This window comes from Carya illinoinensis, chromosome 2 (genome assembly GCF_018687715.1).
Source record: "Carya illinoinensis cultivar Pawnee chromosome 2, C.illinoinensisPawnee_v1, whole genome shotgun sequence".
Classification (NCBI taxonomy): domain Eukaryota; kingdom Viridiplantae; phylum Streptophyta; class Magnoliopsida; order Fagales; family Juglandaceae; genus Carya; species Carya illinoinensis.
This window is the reverse complement of record NC_056753.1, coordinates 2,322,940-2,344,895: the sequence shown is the minus strand read 5'-3', so window position 1 is coordinate 2,344,895 and position 21,956 is coordinate 2,322,940. Positions and strand designations below refer to the sequence as shown.

Here is a 21,956-nt window from a genome sequence, read left to right as displayed (position 1 = left end):
AAAAATTTTATATGTAGTCACTATTGTATAAGAAATGACTAATTTGGTTAATTACATCAATGGTATGCGTAAGGAATATACAAAAAAAATTATATATAACAGAACTCTTTAAAAATATTTATTCTTATTGTCGAATATTTATGATTGTTGTGTCGTTGAATATTAAAATTGGAAAATTTTTATCTAGCAAAAAGATTACATTTTACTCTTTATGTAATATTATTATACATAAGACAACTAAACTAACAGATACTTTATCATCCAAACTACAAATCGTGGTTTGGCTATCTTCTTAAAGATACTAACTACCCTATAATCTTACCACATCACCAATTTTTTTCTTTTTCTTTTTTAATTGGAGGGATCAAAGTCTTCCGTCGCTAACAGGCCTGCTACCATACCTTAAAGGCCCAAGGGCACAACAAAGCTAGCTTGCTGCATCGGCACCAAGGAATTCCTCAGGGCTAGTAAAAATGAACTCTAAACCACTTGGCATAACCAATGGATAAGATAGCCACAGAGCCTTCCCCAAACAACATTGGGATTCAAATGATCCTCTAGATAACTGCCAAAGATGAAAGTTCAAATAATAACAACCTCAGACCTAACTTGAATCAAAGGATTGGGTTGTAACACAAAGCCTATCACTCTCTCCCCTACTCTATATATACAAGAGGGAATTCACAATCGAGATAAGTTGAACTAGCCCTTTGATCCGTAGAGAAATAGTTTACACAATCTGACTAACTTTGGCATAGGAGATGTTTCACACCCATCAAGCCTTCCTCAGTTCTTCTATTGTAGATTCGTTGTGGGAATTTGCAGGGTGCTAAACACGTCTATAACAGTTGGCACCGTCTATGAGATCTTTATTTTAATTGTCTTTCACATGCCTGCCATAACATGCTCTCAAGAGACCCAAGACCCTAAAGCCACTTCGACTAAGATGGAGGGAAGAGTAGCAGAAATGGAAGAAAAGCTAAGAAGATGGAGGCCCTAAAGTGTAGGAGCATCACTTTGAGAGAAGGCTTCGTGCCAAGCCATGCCAAGCGGGCGGAGACAGAGTTGCATAACATAAAAGTCAAGTATCTCCACTCGCCCATGGCGAACAAAGGAAGAAATAACTTGTAAAATGTTTCCCTCCTCACCCCTAAACGTGGTTGAGTCCCTCTCTCCCCCAAAACTTAAAGTCTAGTGTCTTCAATCGTCCATGGCAAATAAAGGAGGAAGCAACTTAGTTTCCTTCTCCCACCTAAACGAAGAAACCAGGAGGCCGGTTGTAAAACTTATCTACCAAACAACAAACCAAGCAAAATAAGCAAAACCGCCATCTATTCATATATGAAATCAAAGGCACAAAACAGACTAAAAGAGAAAAATAATTTCAAATGTCTTAACATCATTACATGCTACTCAATGTCAAAACATTCTTATGGTGATGTAAACAATAAAAGGAAAAAATAAAGCATTATGGTGAACTAGGGAAGAAAAGGTGTCAAGCATCTTGTTCCTACTCTAGGAATCAAAGACTTGGTAGGAAGCACAACTGACCTAGATGGACTTCAATTTCAATGATCGCAGGTTAGCCCTAGGATGAGCCAGTAGATGGTCTCTTAGTTGTTTAAGGCTAAGCTTGTAGCCAAGACCCCACACCCTATCATAGGCCTTATGGGAAGCTGCCAATTGGGGAGAAAGGCAAGCAACCTCCTCTCAGGAGACCTCTAATTCAGCATTCAGCTCAGAAGTAGCCAAGGAGACCTCTAATTCATCAGCTCATTAGTAGCCAACTTCCTCTTATGGCTCTCAAAGACAACGTGCAATCCCATGAAGCGTTGGTCTTGCCACTTTAGCTTTGGGCTTACCTCTCCAAGTTGGGCCTCAATGTTAACTTTCTAGCCATGACCAATGTCAGGCTGGATAGATAGTTCTCGTTGAGCCCCTTCAGAGTGAGTCAAAAGGGTGGCATAATCGAAACTATGCTGTTGAACCTTCTCCAGCTCCTTATCCATATGACCAAGATGATCGCGTAACGTGTGACACTCTTCCTCTAAAATCTTCACCTCAGAATAATATTGCCTCACATCCCCCTAAGATTTACCCAAGTCATGCTGGAAATCACCTTTCTAATCCTGGAGAAAAGAAACTTGATTCTCTAAAGAGTGGAAGTACGACTCCGATTGAGATAAGTTTCTCACCATCTCACCCAATCTGCCTAGGCTTCCAAGACAACACGATGTGCCCTCTCAATATATGAGTGCATCAATTGGTTGTCCTCTTCCAAGCTAATTTGACAATCGACTATCCAAGCTACAAGATGGTCAACCCCTTGGGCCACTAAACAAGTTACAATCGAAGAGTAGAAAATACATAAAAACAAAGAACTTACTAGAGATAGAAAGCCTCGGAGCTTATGCACCATGGAGCAAATGGCCTCCTCTCTATAACCACCCACTCTCAAGGTAGGGCAAGCAACACAAGAACCTAAAGGTCCAGGCAACCCTAAAAGGTTAAACGTCCCCCATTAGGGGGAATGAAGCCACCCTCCTCACCAAGGCCTCGTGGGGATTGGGGATTTGGAAGATGTTGAGGAGAGGAAATAAGAGTTGAAGAAACGCCCTCCCCTAGTTGCTTAATTGAGTCCAAATGGTGATTTATAGCCATGGGTTCCCAAAGGCACAAGAGATGAAGCATCACCTCCTATAGGCAAAATACCAAGATGCCCCGACTGTTCAAATGAGTCTAAAGGGTGATCTTCAGGCACATGATCACCTAGATGAACACGCAAGGAAACATCACCCCTCATGGGTGAAGTACAAGAAGGCAACGAAGGGATGGACACCAACCTCCATTAAAGTCCACTCTCGAAGGTTCTTCATGAAGAGACTCATGAATAACAAAGGGGATCTGGTAGGTTGCACCACCAGAAACTGTGGAGGGAGTAGAAAAGCAAAGCAAGGTAGCACTCTAACCCAAAGGGGTCGACACCACCATCAGGGACCGAAGGTGCCTCACCCACATCATCAAAAGGGGTGGTAGAACACTTGTAAGGATTGTAGGTGCATTTCCCACAAATGCAGATTGAAGAGACACTTCGATATCATCTTTGTTAGAACCATAAGTGTCACCTTAACCTTAAGTGGCATGAGAGGTTGGTCGGATGGCCTCTTGATCGAGTGCCATAGAGGACTCAACATCCAACACCAGTGCCAGCTTAGTCTCGCCTTAGTCCATGACTTCTTCCAGCAAATCAGAAAGGGAAGAAGTTGGGCAAGTTAAACTACTTTCCCCTGTAGGCACATAAGCATGAACGAGCCTTTCCCCAATATATCTCAATTCGTCAGAAGGCTCAACCTCGCCACAAACAGGGCTACATTTTGAGTGAGGCTTCTTCCCCCTCTAGCTCGAAAGGTGTGAAGATCCTTTCTTTCGCCCCCAAGACAATAAGAGAGTGCCTAAAAACTAGCGATAAAAAATATGAACCCGTTTATGCAAAACCAAAATCTTGTCAATATTGGCATGGGTGAGATGAACGTTAGACCAAGTGGCATTGTCATTCCTTCCCACCCAAACATAAACCATATGCAAATGGCCTTCTTCTCGATCATAAAGAATGATAGCAAAGTCACGGTCCTCCACCTACACTACATAGACAAGGAACTCACGATGGGCATATCAAGGCAGATTCTGTCAAAGCCAATCACCCATATTTCTAGTCTAAGATCACGCCAGTATTCTTACCAAGATTAGTGCTACAGATTTCTATCATTAATGTAAATAGATGATACAACTTGATTCTTGCTAGCCGTTGTAAATCTCTCCATTCTTTCTATACTTAGACTTCTGTAAGTTCTTACTTTGGTATGTAATCTGTATAAATAATATTCTAAATACATCAATACAAGTGAGGAAAATTTCCATTGTATCATCTTCTGTAATTCTCTACATGGTATCAGACGACCAAAACTCAAACGAGAATACGATCCCTTCTTCCGAAATGTCTTCCTCTCCAAACAATCAACCTTTCTCTCCCACCGAAATCCCACTGGTTGCTCTCAACGTTACAGCCCAAATCAATGAGAAATTAACTTCCTCCACCTTTCCCCAATGGCGTGCCCAATTTGAAGCTCTTCTAATTGGGTACAACCTTATGGATTATGTCACAGGTACTTCCTTATGTCCTGAATCTGATGGAACTCCATCATCTACCTTACAAACAACTCATTGGGTTCGGTAGGACAAATTAATTCTCTCCGCCCTTCTTGCCTCCACCTCCACCACGATCACTCCTCTCATTGCTACCGCTAAAACGTCATGCGAGGCATGGAAAAAACTAAATCAAATGTATGCTAGCAGGTCCCGAATGAGGGCAATGCAACTCAAGGAAGAAATTACCTTGATTCAAAAGGGTAATCGGTCGATTCCAGAGTATCTTCATGCCGTAAAGGCGCTGGCTGATGAAATAGCTCTAATCGATCATCCCATATCTGAAGATGATCTCACCCTTTACATTCTTAACGGTTTGGGTTCTGATTTCAGGGAAATAGCCGCTCCAATCCGTGCAAGGGAGAAATCCCTGACCTTCGAAGAGCTTCATGACCTTCTAGTTGGACATGACAGCTACCTCCGCCGGCTAGAGTCAGCCACTCAACAGCTTGTGGTGTCGGCAAACTACACCAACCGAAAGCAAACTTCTGAAAATTCTTCACAGAAGCATTACGGCAAGCCCTCTGGTTTCTCACGAAATCAGGGCCAAACTAAAGATAACCGGCCGAATACCAAATACATGGGCCGGCCCAACTCTAATCAGAAGAGATATCAACCCAAATGCCAATTGTGTGATCAGATTGGTCATACGGCCAAGTTTTGTTCTCAATTAAACTCTAATGCAGTAACTGCCAATTGTACTTCAGCTTCTCATGTTACAGAAAATAAATGGCTCATGGATTCCGCTGCATCCCATAATATCACTGGAGATCTCAACAATTTATCCATCCATTCTGAATATGATGGTACCGATGAAGTCGTACTTGGTGATGGTTCAGGTTTAGCTATCTCACACATAGGATCCCTTACACTAAAATCACCACAAAAGACTTTTATTCTTCACGATACACTTTGTGTTCCAAGCATTTCCAAAAATCTCATATCTGTGTATCATTTTACATCTCAAAATAATGTGCTTATAGAATTTCACCCTTCTCATTTTCTTGTGAAGGACAAGAGCACGGGGGTGACCCTGCTAAGAGGTGCATGTGAAAATGGTGTCTACATCTTCCCGGAAACACTGGCGGTCTCTCCAAAGGTTGCAAATGTGCATGAAAGAACCTCTATTGCCGGGTGGCACAAACGTCTTGGTCATCCGTCCTCCAAAATTGTTCACAATGTTGTTCGTAATTTTTCACTTCCAGTCACAACAAATAAAGAATCTCTTTTGTGTTCTTCATGCTCCATCAATAAAGCTCATCAACAACCCTTTGCTTCTAATAGTCTATTGAGCAATGCCCCTCTTGAACTTATTTATACTGATGTTTGGGGTCCCGCCCATTGTGTTGGTTTAGATGGTTCCCGCTATTATCTTCTTTTTGTTGACCATCATACCAAATATATGTGGTTTTATCCTATGGAAACAAAATCCGGGGTTGCAACAATTTTTCCCCAATTCAAAAAGCTTGTTGAAAACCGGTTTCAATGCAAAATTAAAACCATCTACTCAGATAATGGAGGAGAATATGTGCGCTTAAAATCTTTTTTCTCTCTTCATGGCATAAGTCATTTAACCACCGCTCCACACACACCACAACAAAATGGTGTCTCGGAACGACGTCACCGTCATCTTGTGGAAACCGGCCTCACATTACTTCATGATGCCAATTTACCTCTCATATATTGGCCTCATGCTTTTCAAATGGCAACATACCTTATAAATCATCAACCCACACCCTTGCTGCAAAATATATCACCATACCAGGCTCTTTTTGGTCAACAACCCAATTATCTCAATTTGAGAAAATTTAGTTGTTTGTGTTATCCTCTCACTAAACCATACAATCAACACAAAATGGAGCCCAAATCCATCCCCTGCATTTTTTTGGGCTATTCGCTCACTCAAAATGCTTACCGGTGCCTTGATCCAAATACGCACCGGCTCTACATCTCACGGCACGTCTTATTTGACGAGGCCCAAAACCCATTGACCAAATAGCCTTCCCCTTCACACTCTCACTCGACTCCCACGCAGGTTCTTCCTTCGGTCCCTGTTGCCGTGCCACCCGTCCTGCCTCCTACGCCAACTGTGTCTCCGGCTGATGCTCCCACCATGGTCACGGCACCTCCAGGTAATCCTCAAATCTCTTCTTCCTTTGATTGTCATGCTCCTTTTACTTCTGATTTCAATGTTGAAAATTCGGCCACTATAAACCCTAACCTTCCCAATCCATTGCCGAATCCACATCAACCCTCAACCATCTCTGTCCAAGACCAAAATCCTCACCCATCTGAGCATGAATCCCAAACTTTATCACCAAATCCACCTCCACCCATCTCGCTGACCCATCATATGAGCACCCGATCCATGAATCAGATATTCAAACCCAAACAGTTGCACAATGTCACAAAGCATCCCCTACTCGAGCCCATAGAACCTATCTGTGTGAGTATAGCTATCTCTCAACCTCACTGGCGTACGGCCATGTCTCACGAATTAACTGCCCTCATGCGGCATGGGACATGGGACTTGGTTCCTCCTCCAAGTCACTGTAATCTGGTAGGCTGTAAATGGGTTTTTCGAGTAAAACGCAAACCTGATAGGTCTGTGGACAGATTTAAAGCCCGTCTTGTGGCTAAAAGGTATCATCAACGTCCAAGAGTGGACTATCAGGAGACCTTCAGTCCTGTGGTTAAGCCAGCCACGATTCGGACTGTTTTATCCATTGCTGTGATGAATGGTTGGGGTTTAAGGCAAATGGACATCAATAATGCCTTTTTACATGGGGAACTTGGTGAAGTTGTTTACATGATGCAACCCCCGGGCTTCAAAGACTTAACCAAACCTAACCATGTCTGTCGTCTTCGCAAGGATATTTATGGCCTAAAACAGGCACCTCGGGCATGGTACTCGGCCCTGAAGAATGCCCTGCTCCAGTTTGGTTTCAAAAATTCACAAGCAGATTCTTCATTGTTTATTTATAAGCATGATTCTATTATCTGTTATCTTCTGGTTTATGTGGATGATTTAGTGCTTACTGGAAATAATTCAAAATTTGTGACTTTCATCATTGAGCAACTCGGCTGTAAATTTTCATTAAAGGACATGGGGTCCTTACATTATTTCTTAGGAGTGGAAGTCTTACCCACTCAGGATGGAATTTTTCTTTCCCAACATAAATATGTCCGGGATTTACTGTCAAATACCAACATGCTTGGGGCAAAAGAAGTATCTACTCCTCTCTCCACCAGCACACCTCTCAAACTCAATGATGGAACTGCTTCTTTTGATAGCACTGAATATCGAAAGGTTCTTGGCAGTCTACAATATCTTTCCCTTACTCGCCCGGACATCTCCTTTGCTGTGAATAAATTGTCTCAATTCATGCACAAGCCCACTCAGACACACTGGACAGCAACAAAGAGGCTCTTGCGCTACTTGAAGCAAACTATCTTTCATGGTGTTAAACTGACATGCAGGGCAGCTCCAACTCTAACAACCTTTTCAGATGCTGATTGGGCAGGAAATTTTGATGATCGCACTTCCACTTCAGCGTATATTTGCTTCCTTGGTCCTAATCCCATCTCTTGGAGCTCTAAGAAACAACGTGCAGTTGCACGCTCTTCCACAGAAGCTGAGTACAGAGCTCTTGCTAATGCTGCCTCTGAAACTGTTTGGATCCAATCTCTTCTTCAAGAACTTGGTTTCAAGCTCACCTCAACCCCTTTGCTGCTTTGTGATAATCTTGGCGCTACACATCTTAGTTTCAACCTTGTTCAACATTCAAGGATGAAACATATCCAAATTGACCTTCACTTTGTTCGGGATCTAGTTCAACAAGGCACAGTTCAAGTCCGACATGTCCACACTCAAGACCAACTTGCTGATTTATTAACCAAACCACTATCCCGGCAGAGAACAGAAGCTCTCAGAAACAAAATTGCCCTTGCTGATGGCAGCTCAATTTTGAGGGGGTGTATCAAGGCAGATTCTGTCAAAGCCAATCACCCAAATTTCTAGTCTAAGATCATGCCAGTATTCTTACCAAGATTAGTGCTACAGATTTCTATCATTAATGTAAATAGATGATACAACTTGATTCTTGCTAGCCGTTGTAAATCTCTCCATTCTTTCTATACTTAGACTGCTGTAAGTTCTTACTTTGGTATGTAATCTGTATAAATAATATTCTAAATACATCAATACAAGTGAGGAAAATTTCCATTGTATCATCTTCTGTAATTCTCTACAGGGTAACCTCACCTGGAGGAAATTTCCAACTACTGCCAGAAACAAAAAAGAATTTCTTTTGCCACTCCTCGGCATGAAAGTAATGGCATTCCAAATGCACCACCCAGTTACCAGTCCAAGATCGATAACCACACAAGTTTCCATCTGTGTCTAATTCTATGAGTAAAGAGGAATTTGCTTGCCGTAAGGTCTAGGTAGTCTTCATTAGCGGGTTCCAAAATTGTCACCATGCAATGGAGCACGCCATCAATATCCTCTATGCATTAGGAACAAGCTGTAAAGGAGCAAGACCCAAGAAATTGAGCATATCACGAACAAGGCGAAAAAACAGCAGGCAAAGCCTTATAAAAAAACATTAGAGACTACAATGTTACTTGGGTGGTGAAACCCCCGAAATCAACGGTCTTGCGGCGAGATTATGGTAAACTCAACACCACAAAGTCAGAAACTCTATATTGATTTCTCACAGAGTCCAAGTCGGCACGCGATTCTCTTAGTCTGGTTGGAGAAACTGATTCGCGTGGTCCAAAGGACCTAGAGCCACAAGCAGCAGAGTGGGAAGACTTGCGCAAAGCCATCAAGGGAATGAGATTTAAAGTAGGGAGAACAAGTCGAGAAGGAGAAACAAAGAAAGGGAAGAACACAATAACAAAGAACGAATTAGTGTTGGAGAAGGAATGAAGCGACAAAGTTGGCAGTACAGAAAGATAAACGGCCCAGGAGACACGATGTCATTTGAGTGTTCCCCTATAAAACAAAGAAACATGTTGCATACAAAGGGAGATAGGAAAGGGCACGAAGGTGGAACGGCGCACACCCTTGACGTACGAAAGTGTGCCTACATAATTCTAAGAGTGACTGTATAGTCCTAGTAACAAAGCAGCATAAAGGAAAAATCACATTCATGTGATGAGACTTTGTAGGGTTACTAGAGGGACCGAAGTCCTCCCTTGCTAACAGGCTTGCTCCCACACCTTAAAGGTCCAAGGGACGAACAAAGCCAGCCTGTTGCACCGACACCAAGGAATTACCCATGGCTGGTAACAACAAACCCTAAACCACTTGGCATAGCCAATGGATAAGATAACCACAAAGCCTTCCCCAAACGACGTAGGATTCAAATGCTCCTCCAGATAACCATGCAAGATATGTAAAGTTTAAATAATAACAACCCTAGACCTGACTTGAGTCAAAGGCTTAAGTGTTACATGAGCCAGATCACTCTTTCCCTTACGTTATATATATTAAAGGAAATTAACAGTTGATATAAGTTGAATTAGTCATTAGATTCACATAGAAGCAATGTATACAATCTACTTGACTTTGACGTCGAAAATGTTTCCCACCCTTTAAACCTTCGTTGATTCTTTAAGTCCAAGTTCGCTGCAAGAATTTATAGGGGTGCAAAATAACATTAATAATTGTATCATGTAACAATATGATAAATTACAAAAAAGAGTTATATTTTGAGTCGGGGGACTTCGAGTGACCATTTTCATAATTTTAATGTTTTCAATAGAATTATATTTTGTCTAATTTGTTTTATTGGTTTTGATAAATGAATTTTATTATGTACAAGTAAAGTCGTATACTAATCTGCATATCAATACTGATTATTTTATATTTAAAATTTAAATTAATATTATTTTTAATAAAATTTATTTTTTAACAAATCAAATTAAATTAATATATGTATTAATATATAATTATACTTACAATTAAATTTTTTTTCGATAAATTAATCACTGTTTCTTCAATAATAGGACAAAAATAATTAGTCGAAAAAGTAGCGTCTTTGTCATATATAGGTCATGACAACTCACGTAGTGTTCGTTCAACGCGTCTTTCGTTTTAAGATTTTTAATGACTGCAGTCCCTTTTTTGTGACCAGAAGTTTCTTCTACATGACTTGGTCCGTTTGCCGTAAACAGGAAGGCGTAGTTTCGACAATGAAAGTATTTTATTTTATTTTATTTTATTTTATATTATTATTATTATAATTTTTTTAAATTTTTATATAAAATATAATAAATAATTTAATTTTTTTAATTTTAAAATAATAATAATAATAAAATAATATTCTAACAATTGTATAAATTACGTCTCCAATTGAAAATCTCCCGTGGTTACGAATACTTGAAATCATATGATATTTGACCTTAAACGTGGGTGAAGTATGGGAACACATATTAGTGTGTGTGTGTATATATATATATATAATATGTATATATATATATATATATGCTGTCAATGGATAATTTGACGCAACGACTTATAGACACGGACGTAATATGTTTGAAAATATTTATTATTTATGACGTGTTGATCAGGTTGTTAAGCTCCTACATGCATATCTTTATTATTTATATAGAGTGATATTATATACAATTATTTTTATATATTTTTATTTATTTTATTGATATAATTAACTGTATCAATTTTTTTAATATACAATCAATATAACTGTATATAAAATTTTTATTATATAAAAAGTTAAAGATCTCATATAAATTATCATCTTTAATTGCAAGATATTTTTCATTTAAAAATATTTCTAAAGGTTGTAAGGCGACCAAAGAGAGGCGAGAAAAGTCCATGAACGTGTAAAAAAAGCTAAGCGAAACGCACCGTGTAGCCCATGCACACGGTACAGTATCTCGAGGCTAACAAACAAGCAAGATGGGCCACCGTTGCATCGTCATAGTTTTGAGTACTCGATCGTTGTCATGACAGTATAGTATCTTGACAGTGGAGACCAGCTAGACAGTCTGACTAAACAAACAACAAGCTGGATTCGTTGACCGACTATGTTAATTGCCGTTTTCCAGACGAAAATGTTAGCATGTGCGCGTTGCCGTGCAGCAAAATATACGGCGCTGTTACATCAAAATAGTCGTGACTTTGCATTGCATGCATGTTTTATGTTTATTATCTCTAAAATATATTCTGGAAGGTGTAACCGTCCAATCTTATTCCATTTTAAATAAAATTTAATATCAAATTAATATGCACTAATTTTATATTTTTTAAAATTAATTATGTACCGATTTTTATCTTAAACTGGTATTTTAATTTTATTGATTTTTAGTTTGATTCGATCCAATTTTCAATTTTAATATATTATATATTATAATATTAGCATAACGATGAGGAATGCAACACAAAGATGTGATATAATGTAACATGACATGACAGGTTAACCCACTTCACTATTTTTCCTGAAATAGCATCAACCCAATCATCAGAAAGTGAGGTGACTTGTGGAGAGTTGATGTCCCGTTTGGAGTTTATTCCAAAGTGAATCAATTCTTGCAGCGCGGAACAAAGCATGATTTCAGTTGGAACAACGACCAATATCTCCACCGAGATCATGTAGTTATTTTACAAAGTTTTTTGTACATGGCTTTGAGTAAAAACTTTTCTTGTTTTACAAATTATTTATCATGATTGTTTTACATGGGGAGAAGAAAAAACGGAAAGTAAAGATCATGGTTCTTCAGTTTAACCAGTTATGGTGAATCTGCATCTTCTCATATTCACGTATGTTGATTCAGAGGGCTGGCTACAATGCTACATGCCTACATACTCCTGATGAATACCATATTCTGTTTCCAAAATGAATATTTCGGAATCATGTTCTTAGATGGCACGACCACATAACCATAGTACAAAAATAAAAATAAAAACACATGGAAATCCATTCAGACTCACCTTTCTGTGCGAGGAAACAATCTTCTCTTTTCCATTTACTTACCATTATATTTACACCAGCAAGAAATGTGTCCCAGAGGCAACTGACCCAATTGACGAGCCGTCTCTGCCTTGAACATCACTGAGAGAAGGAGCTCACCTCAGTACTATAAATCGAATACTCGCTCAGGCTGAAGTTGGCTCTTTCTTCATCCCATTTCAGAATCTCCTTTGCATATTTAAGAGCTGCATCAACAGTATCAGACTGCAGCCCCTTCACCAGAGAAACATACAGCTTCCGCCCAGTGAGAGAAGAGTAAAGTCTCTTGAACTTCACAGCAATGTAGTGGGATGCCAGATGACCCAGGGAAGGACTATTATTGATGCTGTTGCTGTTGCCATGATGCCGACCAAGCACCGGACGAAAATCATGAAACCAGTCACATTGAATCAATGATACTCGTTCTATCTTTTCCTCAAATAGATCAAATTTGTTTAGTATTAAAAGGAAGTCCATCTGATCAAAGGTTGAATGATTCACAATAAATTCAAATAATTGTCTGCTCTGCATCATCTTGTTAGTGATAGAACCATTACCATCAACAGAAAACTGATCATAGTCGCTAAGGGCAACACAGAAAATGACCATTCCAACATCTTCAAACATCTCTAGCCACTTGCAGTTTTCTCCCAAGCCTCTTGCATGTACTCTAATTAGCTGGTACCTGGGAACCAACCGCAGGCAATGTTAAGGACAGCAAACAAAAAGACAAACATTTTCCAAGTGTACATATAGGATGATATGTAGTCACTGATTCAGGTTCAGTTGTAAATTAAGAGTGAGGTAAGCAGTATAACACAGGTTCAGGCTTGCTGATAGCATAGGCAAGTAGCTTTCTCCAAATTTTCAAGCATTTGATAATGTGCCAGATTATAATGACCAGTATAATAGGATCTGTAGTGGGGTGATACAAGAATTTATTACTTGAGGGAGAAATGTATTTGATAGTCACGTATGGGAAAAAAATTGAATGTAGAAGGTAATAACTTTGTGCCTTCATTCAATATAGAAGTTCAAGGGACCATGCAGAGGATAACATATCATCTCACATATGTATATCCATCATTAATAGCACTAGCTGAACACGGAGGAACACAGATATCGATGCATGAAAGTGTAATTCTCTATGGGTCTGATTATAGAACCAGACGCAGATGGTCTGATAGTTAACCATCGAACGCACCCAATTTTCCTCATGCTTCATACAACGGATAGTGAAGAGTCACACATGTTTGCTCCTCATGGCCCCGTGGGTATATGATATCTATCAGATAGTGATGTGCACTCAACTTGATGGGGAACTATCATTATCATTGCTGCCCATCTTCGAGGCACCAAAGTAAGGAATTTATCCAACAAACATGTAACCGATGTGCAATGAACATTGGCACCTACCTAAGTAAAGAATCATGCTGATCAGCAGCATCAATGTTAGCATCAGGTGCTGACTGGGGAAATGAGACATCCACATAAGCAAGCCCATTCAATGAAGTAACATCTTCAGCATTTAGGATATCCAAATTTGACGGTTCATAGTCTGTTCTCAATACTGTAATGACCTGAATAGAAAGCAAAATCATACATGAAGATATCATCAAGAATTGCAATAGCTCTTTATAGTAAATAATCACATAAAGAATTATGTATCAATACGACTGTGATCCTCATTGAGATTGCAGGACAGCTTAACAGAAGGCTGGTAAACAAAATGGGTAACTATTATCAATTAAGGCTTTGGTCATTAAAAGCTCAATCAGCCTCCTGATAAAGGCCAAAGAAACTGATGATCCATAGGGATAAATAACTAAGATTAAGCAACACCTGGCTCAGCTTAGTCAGGCTCATAAACAGAACATCTTGTAAACCTTCAATTCCCTGTTTTCTTGGTAATTCTCGTGTTTACTGCGAACCACCTCTCTAAGAAACTATCACTCTTCTGTAACAGCAAAAGTGCTCCCAAAAACCATCCCAGGTTAAATTTTAAAGCGAGTTATGATTAGGAAGCATAACTCTTAAACAAATTTTTTCATAATTTTGCAAATTTAACCCAGCAGAGGAACATGCAGCTTCTTACTCGCTCTAGGAAATAACTAGCAACAGTAGGTAGCATTTCCAATTCACTTCTTCGATTGTATGTGGCCTGAATAGATGGATCATTCCATAACTCCTCAATCAGTGGAGCATATTCCCGAGTAGCAGCTGGAAAGATAGTTTCCAAATTTCCTGACACCATCGTTTTGAGAAGCCAATCGGAGAACGATTTCAGCCTTGGACCAACAGAATAAATAGTTTTGTCATCATTGTTGCCAGTGTTCCCTGTTAGTTTGCCAGAAACTAGTTTCAAATGCTTAATTTATACAAGTCATGCACCAATGTCTATAATGGCCTGATGAAGCTAATTTTCTATCATGTTTGCAGATCAGGGACCATCATCCAGTTAGTATACTTCACAAAGCATCTTGATTAAGAGGAAGAAAATAAACTCAATCCTTATACAGATATGATCAATATTCCCATCTTTCAATCCAAAAAGCCTTTCAGATATTTACATAAGATGCCAATGTTTAGTTGAGTGGTTATTATTACATACAAAGCACCATATAAAGGAAGATAGTTCTCATTATTACATACAACGAAGCATCCTCTAAATCTGAAGATATGTTGACAGATCTATATGTGACAGATCAAATAGTATTTTGAAGACATTTTTTTTTTTTTTTGATAGTTAGTATTTTGAAGACAGTGTTCCATCTAAAAGCTAAAATTTCAAGAAAGTTTGAAGTAGGGGGAAATACAAGGAGTACAGTAACTTAAACCTTATTATAAGTCCTTGAGGAAAACATTTAACATGCCTAATATATGCTCATACAAGTTAAAGATAAGAATGGACAATGACAGAATTGGTTTCCTGTGTACTTGTGCTCTTGCCTATCCTGATTATTAATAAAAAAAATTTGTTTACAAATAAATAAATAAAATTGAGAATTGATTTAAACTGGTACCTGAGGGGTCAATGATATGAGAAGAACGCTTTTTCTTCAACTCAATCAGCTCTTCTTCTTCAAAAAGTTCACGACCCTCAAGTAGTATACCAAGATAGCCATACGCATTGCTCTGGATCTTCAACTTAATATTTTCTCGCTCTTCAGCAGAAAAAGGAACTTCTTTATAAAGAATCTTGGCCTGAACATGCATATAAAAACAAAATTAAACTATTCGGAAAATCAGGTATGACTTAGAACATGACTTTTGCCAGCACCTTTTATTGATAAGTTACCGATTCACCCAATGGGTCTTTGACCCAAAATCTCTACTACCAACCTTTCTTGGGGGAAGGAGGTGCCTTCTTATGACATCATCAATCCCTTAATAGAAATAAAAAAAAGTGGAACACCATTAAATCCCAAGTACTTGGGGCCAATAAAATGAATCCTTTCCACCATTTAGCTTTATCTAGGACTATGCCCTCTGTTCATCATTTACAAGATTCAAGTTCATAAAGTGAAAAAGTTAAGGTCAATGTAGCTAGTTTGTCCATCACAAATCTCCTGCTTCATAGCCTTCAGACAATCCAGAGAAAAAGAGACTTATGTCAAACTACAAAAACACGAGTGCCATAATTGGAGCTCACTAAAAATAATAAAATCCAGAAATCTCCAGAGTGAACCTATCTAATGGATGCAAATTTATATTTCTCAAAAAAGAAACTTTTGTTCTGCATGAAGACCTTCAGAAAATAAAAACTCCGAAGCCAAGTAGAAATCACATCACATATTTAAGGATGATAATATCGAAATTTTCTGGCAATACTTTAGGTACCACGTTACATACTATCTTTAAGCAATAGTCACGTGTTATTCTAGAAGTAGCAGGACAAAAAGGAATTTAAACACCACTGGGGGTTTGGGGGGGGGGGGGGGGGGGGGGGGTGGGGGGGGGGGGGGGGGTGTGGGAGAGAGAGAGAGGAGTTGTGAACCACAAAAAGCTTCCCAGAATTTAGCACAACTACCATAGGATCGGCAAATAACAGCTGATTATAATATACCATCCAAAGAAAAGAAAAGAAAAATATTATAACGGCATCACTATCAAATGTTAAACCCATCACGAAATCTCTCTTCACATCAGCTCTATTTGATAAAGTGAATTACTTCAGTATTTCTTCAACATAACTTGGATGTCCGACAATAGAAGGGAATACAAAAATGCATGAGCTACTTGGCATTTATATAGCCATACTTGATAAAATTCAAGTAAATAAAACAGTGAACATCATAGGTTTGGGACATTATTACACTAAGATATTACCTGCTTAAATATAGTACTAGCTCCAGATCCATTATATCCAATTAATAGAAGCTTCTGAAGTATTCTCTGCTGAAGGTAGTCAGGGACAGTTCTGTTAACTATATTGCTCACTTGTTGCCCACAAGAATTTGAAAATTTAGAAGGAACAGGCAGTGACAAGAGAGCACAAACAAGCTTTGTTCCAGCCTGAAAAGTATCATGAAAGATTTATGTCCAACGCATGAAAATTGGATAAAGAACAAGTCAGAAACAAATATTCAACAAAAAACCATACCTTGCCCCACAGATAGCCTCTTGTATTCTTTTGTCCCTCTTCTTGGTATGATCCATCATCATGCACCCAAAAGTGTGGGTTACCAGCACATTGAACTCCTGCCAACTGCAGTTTACAACAAAATGATCTTTAGCTTCTTCGTACACATAAATCAGTTTCGTTCTGTCTTTGATCGTCTAGAAACTTCAACCTGTAGCATCCGAAGCTCTACTTTAGTAATCTCCCGTCCATTTATAAAAACTTGTGTGTTTCCATTGCTAGCGTCTGGCTTGATGGGACCTCCAACATTCAAGTGGGGACTAATAATCTTTAAAGGTTTCTGTCCTTCCTGTTAAATTCAACAGAAAGGTGAGATTCCATAATGATGTATGGAACAAATATAAGTAACGGAAAAAATGTGTAGAGTATATCACATTCACCTTTCCCCACAGACCAGATACTTTATCATACCAATAGTTCCCCGGTTTGAGCTTCTCCGGTGGGTTTGTGCAGGTCTGCAATATAACCAGTTCTTCATGTGAAAGAGGTTTTGCATTCACACAAATAAACTCCGGCGGTAGCTGATTTGCTTCACACAACTTCTCAGTCCGCATTATCTGTCGAACCTCCAAGTCATTAAGCAGCCGCTTAAGCATCCGAGAGCACTTCCCCAAATTCCCTCGTTTTGACTCGTCAATCGGGAATCCAATGCAAGTAACACATTTCCTACCTTCTGGCATCGATCCCATAGCTCTAAGAACACAGTTACTACAATATTTTGCATCACAGACAATGCAAACCTCCTTTTCAGTGAACCTATTTCCCTTAAAGCATCGATAGCATGACCCTTTCTTTCCTTGCAGTTGAGGCATTCGTTTCGCAGACATCATCTCAGACGCATCCTGAGTATATTCCTCATCAAAAGCATCAACAGAATCGGAATCACGAAAAGTCACAACTGGGGTTCGTCTAAGATCGCATTTCGATTCATTATTGACCTCCACAACCTTCATAGAAGACACCCGAGATGAAGATGAAGGGTAATCAAAACTCGACACCGACTCATTTGACACCCAATCTGCTTGACTCAAATCATTATTTGTGTCTAAACTCTCCTTCTGACTACACGAAACCCTCGAGGCCATCGAGCTTCCTAGTGACTTGTCGAAACTATCGGAAAACTCTATCGTGCTCGAGATCCCAGTTCCACCTAATAACTCTGGGGAATGCTCATGACTGATGGACGAGAACCCCAATTCCCTAGAGGTGTTTGCTACATCACACAATTCACCTGAAGCGTAATGCCCATTGGAAAACTCTAATGCACGGGAGCTACTCAACTCACCCGACCGGAAATAACCCCGATTGCTCGTATTTCCCTCAAAGGCAATCACAGAAGTAGGAGACACAGTTGCTTCAGAAACTAACTCTAGCTCTTTGCAATCACGACCACTTTCATTATTTCGGTCGAACGCAATCACCGAAGTTGGAGAAACCAAAGTAGAAGAGTCAGAACCGAACGTCTTTAGCTCTCTGGAGAACTTTTTACTACGAGGATCGGGAGCTAAGAGTGGCTGCACCACTGGCAGGGACAGTTTATCAGACAGGGAGACCTGGGCGACAGCGGCAGCAACAGGAATCCGCTCAACTTTAATTGGAACGGCACAGGGGAGATCGTAGGTTACGGGCGGGCCACTGTATTCGACGGCAAACGAGAACTCGGCACCATAATCGGCATCGGAGGTTTCAAACGGAGGCATCGTTGTCAGTATAGTTTAAAACAAACTTAACCAGAATTCCAAGGCAAACCTTCAATCCCAATCCCCACCAATAAAACACGAAGCTCTGACTCTAACTATCTTCAGTTCAAAATTGAAAAGCATAGAAAAGAGACTAAACCCAAAGCCGCAGAGAGTTTGCAATGGTTTGGATTTGGAGCTGGGGAGGAGGAAAATGTGTGGGATTGGGAAAGTGTGAGACGAAAATGACAGCAACGGAGAAGGGAGGAGGAGAAGATTGAGGGTGGATTTGGATTTGAAATGGGAATGTCCAAAATATAGAGGTTGGTATCTGGGATTTGTCATTTGTGGGCAAAGGACAAGGAGATTAATAATGATGATAGTTGTGAGAGTACTGGTCCTTCTCTCTGCTCTGCCTTCGTGTGTTTTTATATATTCCTGTACGAGAATTGAAATCCGAGTCTACCTCGGCTCTTTTTTTCTTTTTTTAATCAAAGCATTCTTCATATGTTTTCATAAAGGAAAATGGTAAATATATAACTATCTTACTATCTATTTATTATTTTTCTGTATTTAATTTTTTAAAATTTTTTTAGTTAATAATTAAGGAAATAATATTAATAAAATTATATATTTTTAAAATTTTTTCTTAATGATTAAAAATGTTAAAAAATACTTAAAAGAAAATAATAAAAAATAAAAAATTTTAAATCTTTTGTAAATAGTAAATACCCTTCCATAAAATACGTATAGGTAATATATTTAAAGATCCGATAAATTAATTGGTTGCTAACTTGCTATTCATTGGGCAACATAGTACACACATCAATTTTGTATATGATAATTTTTTTTTAATGCTCGAATCATCGTACTTGCAAATATTCAAATGTCTCTTATACCAAGAGTTAGATAACAATTATGATTTAATAAAATTATATATTACGTCACATATTAATTGTAATAGAAAGTGGATCCATCTCGATACATGTAAAAATTATGTAAGTATTATAATCTGTTTTAATTAAACACATTTAAATATTTGTGACGATATTAATTTTTTCTTTTGTGTGTAGGATAAAATAGTTGTCCTACTGCTGAATCTACGTCAGATCAAACTTCCTTAACAAGTGATGTTGAAATTTTTATACTAGTTTTGGATCAACTTTCAGGATATTTGAATTGGATCACTATGTAAAGCCTTTTAACTCTTCCTCATAGTTCGAGCTTGCCTCTAACAACTCTATAACATTAGAGAAAGTGAATTTCAAGATCGAAAAGTTGACTGCAAGTTAACATAAATTAAAGGCTCAATTGGTAAAACAAATAGACATGGAGATGCGCATGAAACAACAAGAAAAGTTTAAGAAAGAGGTGAAATTCCAAATGCAGATACTTATGTAACAACTCAAGCCTCCAAGAAACTGATTTACATTATATATACAGATTTTGGAATCTATTTATATACGAAGAACACTAATGCTGTTTTATTTATTTAGTTCGCACTTATTAGACTACTTTCATGGGTAATAAACAAATTGTAATATATTTTTTAAAAATATTATGTATGTCTATTTGTTTTTTTAATTATTTGGTAAAATAAAATAGTTACCATTCGAACAAATAAAAACCATTCAAACAGTATTATTAAAACCATTTGAACATTGATACGCTACATTTGAATGTCATTTTTGCGAACATTCGAACAGTACTTGAAACCGTTTAAATGAAATCATCAAACCTGAAATTAATGTTTGAACGTTATCTCATAACAAATTTTTCATCATATCATGGTTCGATCAAATGTCTAACTCAATATGTTCAAATATATTTTACTGTTTGACGATTATATTGTTTGTTTGAACATTTCCTTATGCCTACACTACAACAAAAATGTTTTTTTGGGACGAAATTACTTTGGGACGAATTTAAAATCGTCCCAAAAAGTGGGATTTAGGAACGAAATTTGAATTTCGTTCCAAAATGACGACGGTTATGCCAGACCGTTCGAACGCGTTCGAACGGTATTCTTAGGGACGAATATTTTTGTCCCAAATAAGTTAACCGTTCGACCGTTAATGATTAACCGTTCGAACGTTTAATTTTCACCGTTTGAACGTAATATTGGCACGATAGGCAAAATTATTTTGGAGGGAAATTGATAAACCGTTCGAACGGTTAATATTAACCGTTCGAATGATGCATATTCACCGTTCAAACGTTATTTGAATCGGTCGAACGGTGACAGAGTTTTAATTTTTTAAGTTTTTTGCCAAATTATATTTAGATTAACTAGTAATTATAAAAAATTGGTTAATTAAATAATATGAATAATCTAAATTAAGAATTAGTTTAGAAAATATAAAACAATACTATTGCATATAACTTAAATACTGAATTTACAAAACACAAAATATTGTCCATACAAAAAACAGGAAATAAATAAATAAAATTTATCATAAAGTAATTAAGACCCCAAGTCTTTGCACACTTCCTCGACTGCAGCTATACGTTCCTCTATTTGTGTCAGTCGAGTACTGATGGTGACCTGAGTCGCAGACATGGCAGCAAACTCTATACGAAGCTCAGACACAGCAGAATGGATCTCCATACGCACTGCATCGATCACTGCTGATGTCTGCTCGCTGATCGCTGCACGCACTATGTCAGCCATCTCCTCACGAGTAACACTGTGGACTGATGCCTCGGCCCGTGTAGATGTCTCTGCAGCTGCAGCTGAGACTCCATGATCTCCCGGCTGTGCATCTCTGTGAGGATCAACTGGTTCTGGAACATGTGCACGAAAACGCAGTCTCGAGTGTCCCGTGCTGCGTGAGAGGGTGGTGCTGTTTATCGGTCCCATCGGCTCCCGTTTACGCTCAGCAACATCTGGCACAACACCAGCACATAGTAGATATCGGGTGATCAGGACTCCGAATGGTAGTATATCCATCGAAATGTACCGAGATTCTGATCGAATCCTATCGAATATATACCCCACCAAGTCGATAGGAATGCCACGAGCGACCCGTATCATAAATTTCGTCCGATCAATGCCAACTTCTGTCTTGTGCTGCCGAGGGTCAATATTATTGGCAATTATCAAATTTAATATCTTAAAGAAAGAAGATAAATCTGCCTGTTTGATGCTCTTCGTCCCGTCATACGGTGGAGCATCTGGACCGACAACCAAATCCCTCACCTCGTGATCAGCAAGGGTATCGACCTCATCAGTATAAACTGATGCCTCCTCCTCAGCTGTCTCCGCCTCAACTGAAGGATCAGACTCTCTAGGCACCACATTCGGATATGCATCTGGCAGCCTAGGAATACCGAGATGCTCAGCAAGTCCATCTCGTGAAAATACAACGGGTACTCCTCGGACAGTGATACTGCAGGCCCCAGAATCATCTGCGCTGGCACTGCCGAGTTCTCTATAGAACTCAGCAACAA

At 38.8% G+C, this 21,956-nt stretch overlaps 1 protein-coding gene across 2 annotated transcripts; it reads right to left on the bottom strand.

Annotated features, from left to right (window-relative positions):
• Positions 1 to 11,964: 11,964 nt before the first annotated feature.
• On the bottom strand, positions 11,965 to 18,882 carry LOC122296690 (extra-large guanine nucleotide-binding protein 1-like). 2 transcript variants are annotated; one of them, XR_006238600.1, is made up of 9 exons: positions 17,208 to 18,882; positions 16,979 to 17,116; positions 16,789 to 16,893; positions 16,515 to 16,700; positions 15,209 to 15,389; positions 14,281 to 14,522; positions 13,602 to 13,765; positions 12,167 to 12,870; positions 11,965 to 12,060 (listed from the first exon to the last, which is right to left on the bottom strand). XR_006238600.1 is itself a non-coding variant. In XM_043106495.1 (8 exons), exons 1-8 carry the CDS (start codon positions 18,525 to 18,527, stop codon positions 12,285 to 12,287), a joined length of 2,922 nt encoding a protein of 973 aa, XP_042962429.1. In that variant the 5' UTR covers positions 18,528 to 18,882; the 3' UTR covers positions 11,965 to 12,284. The 2 variants fall into 2 exon arrangements, 1 of the variants encoding a protein (XP_042962429.1); XM_043106495.1 differs by having other exon boundaries at positions 11,965 to 12,870.
• Between the last annotated feature and the right edge of the window lie 3,074 nt (positions 18,883 to 21,956).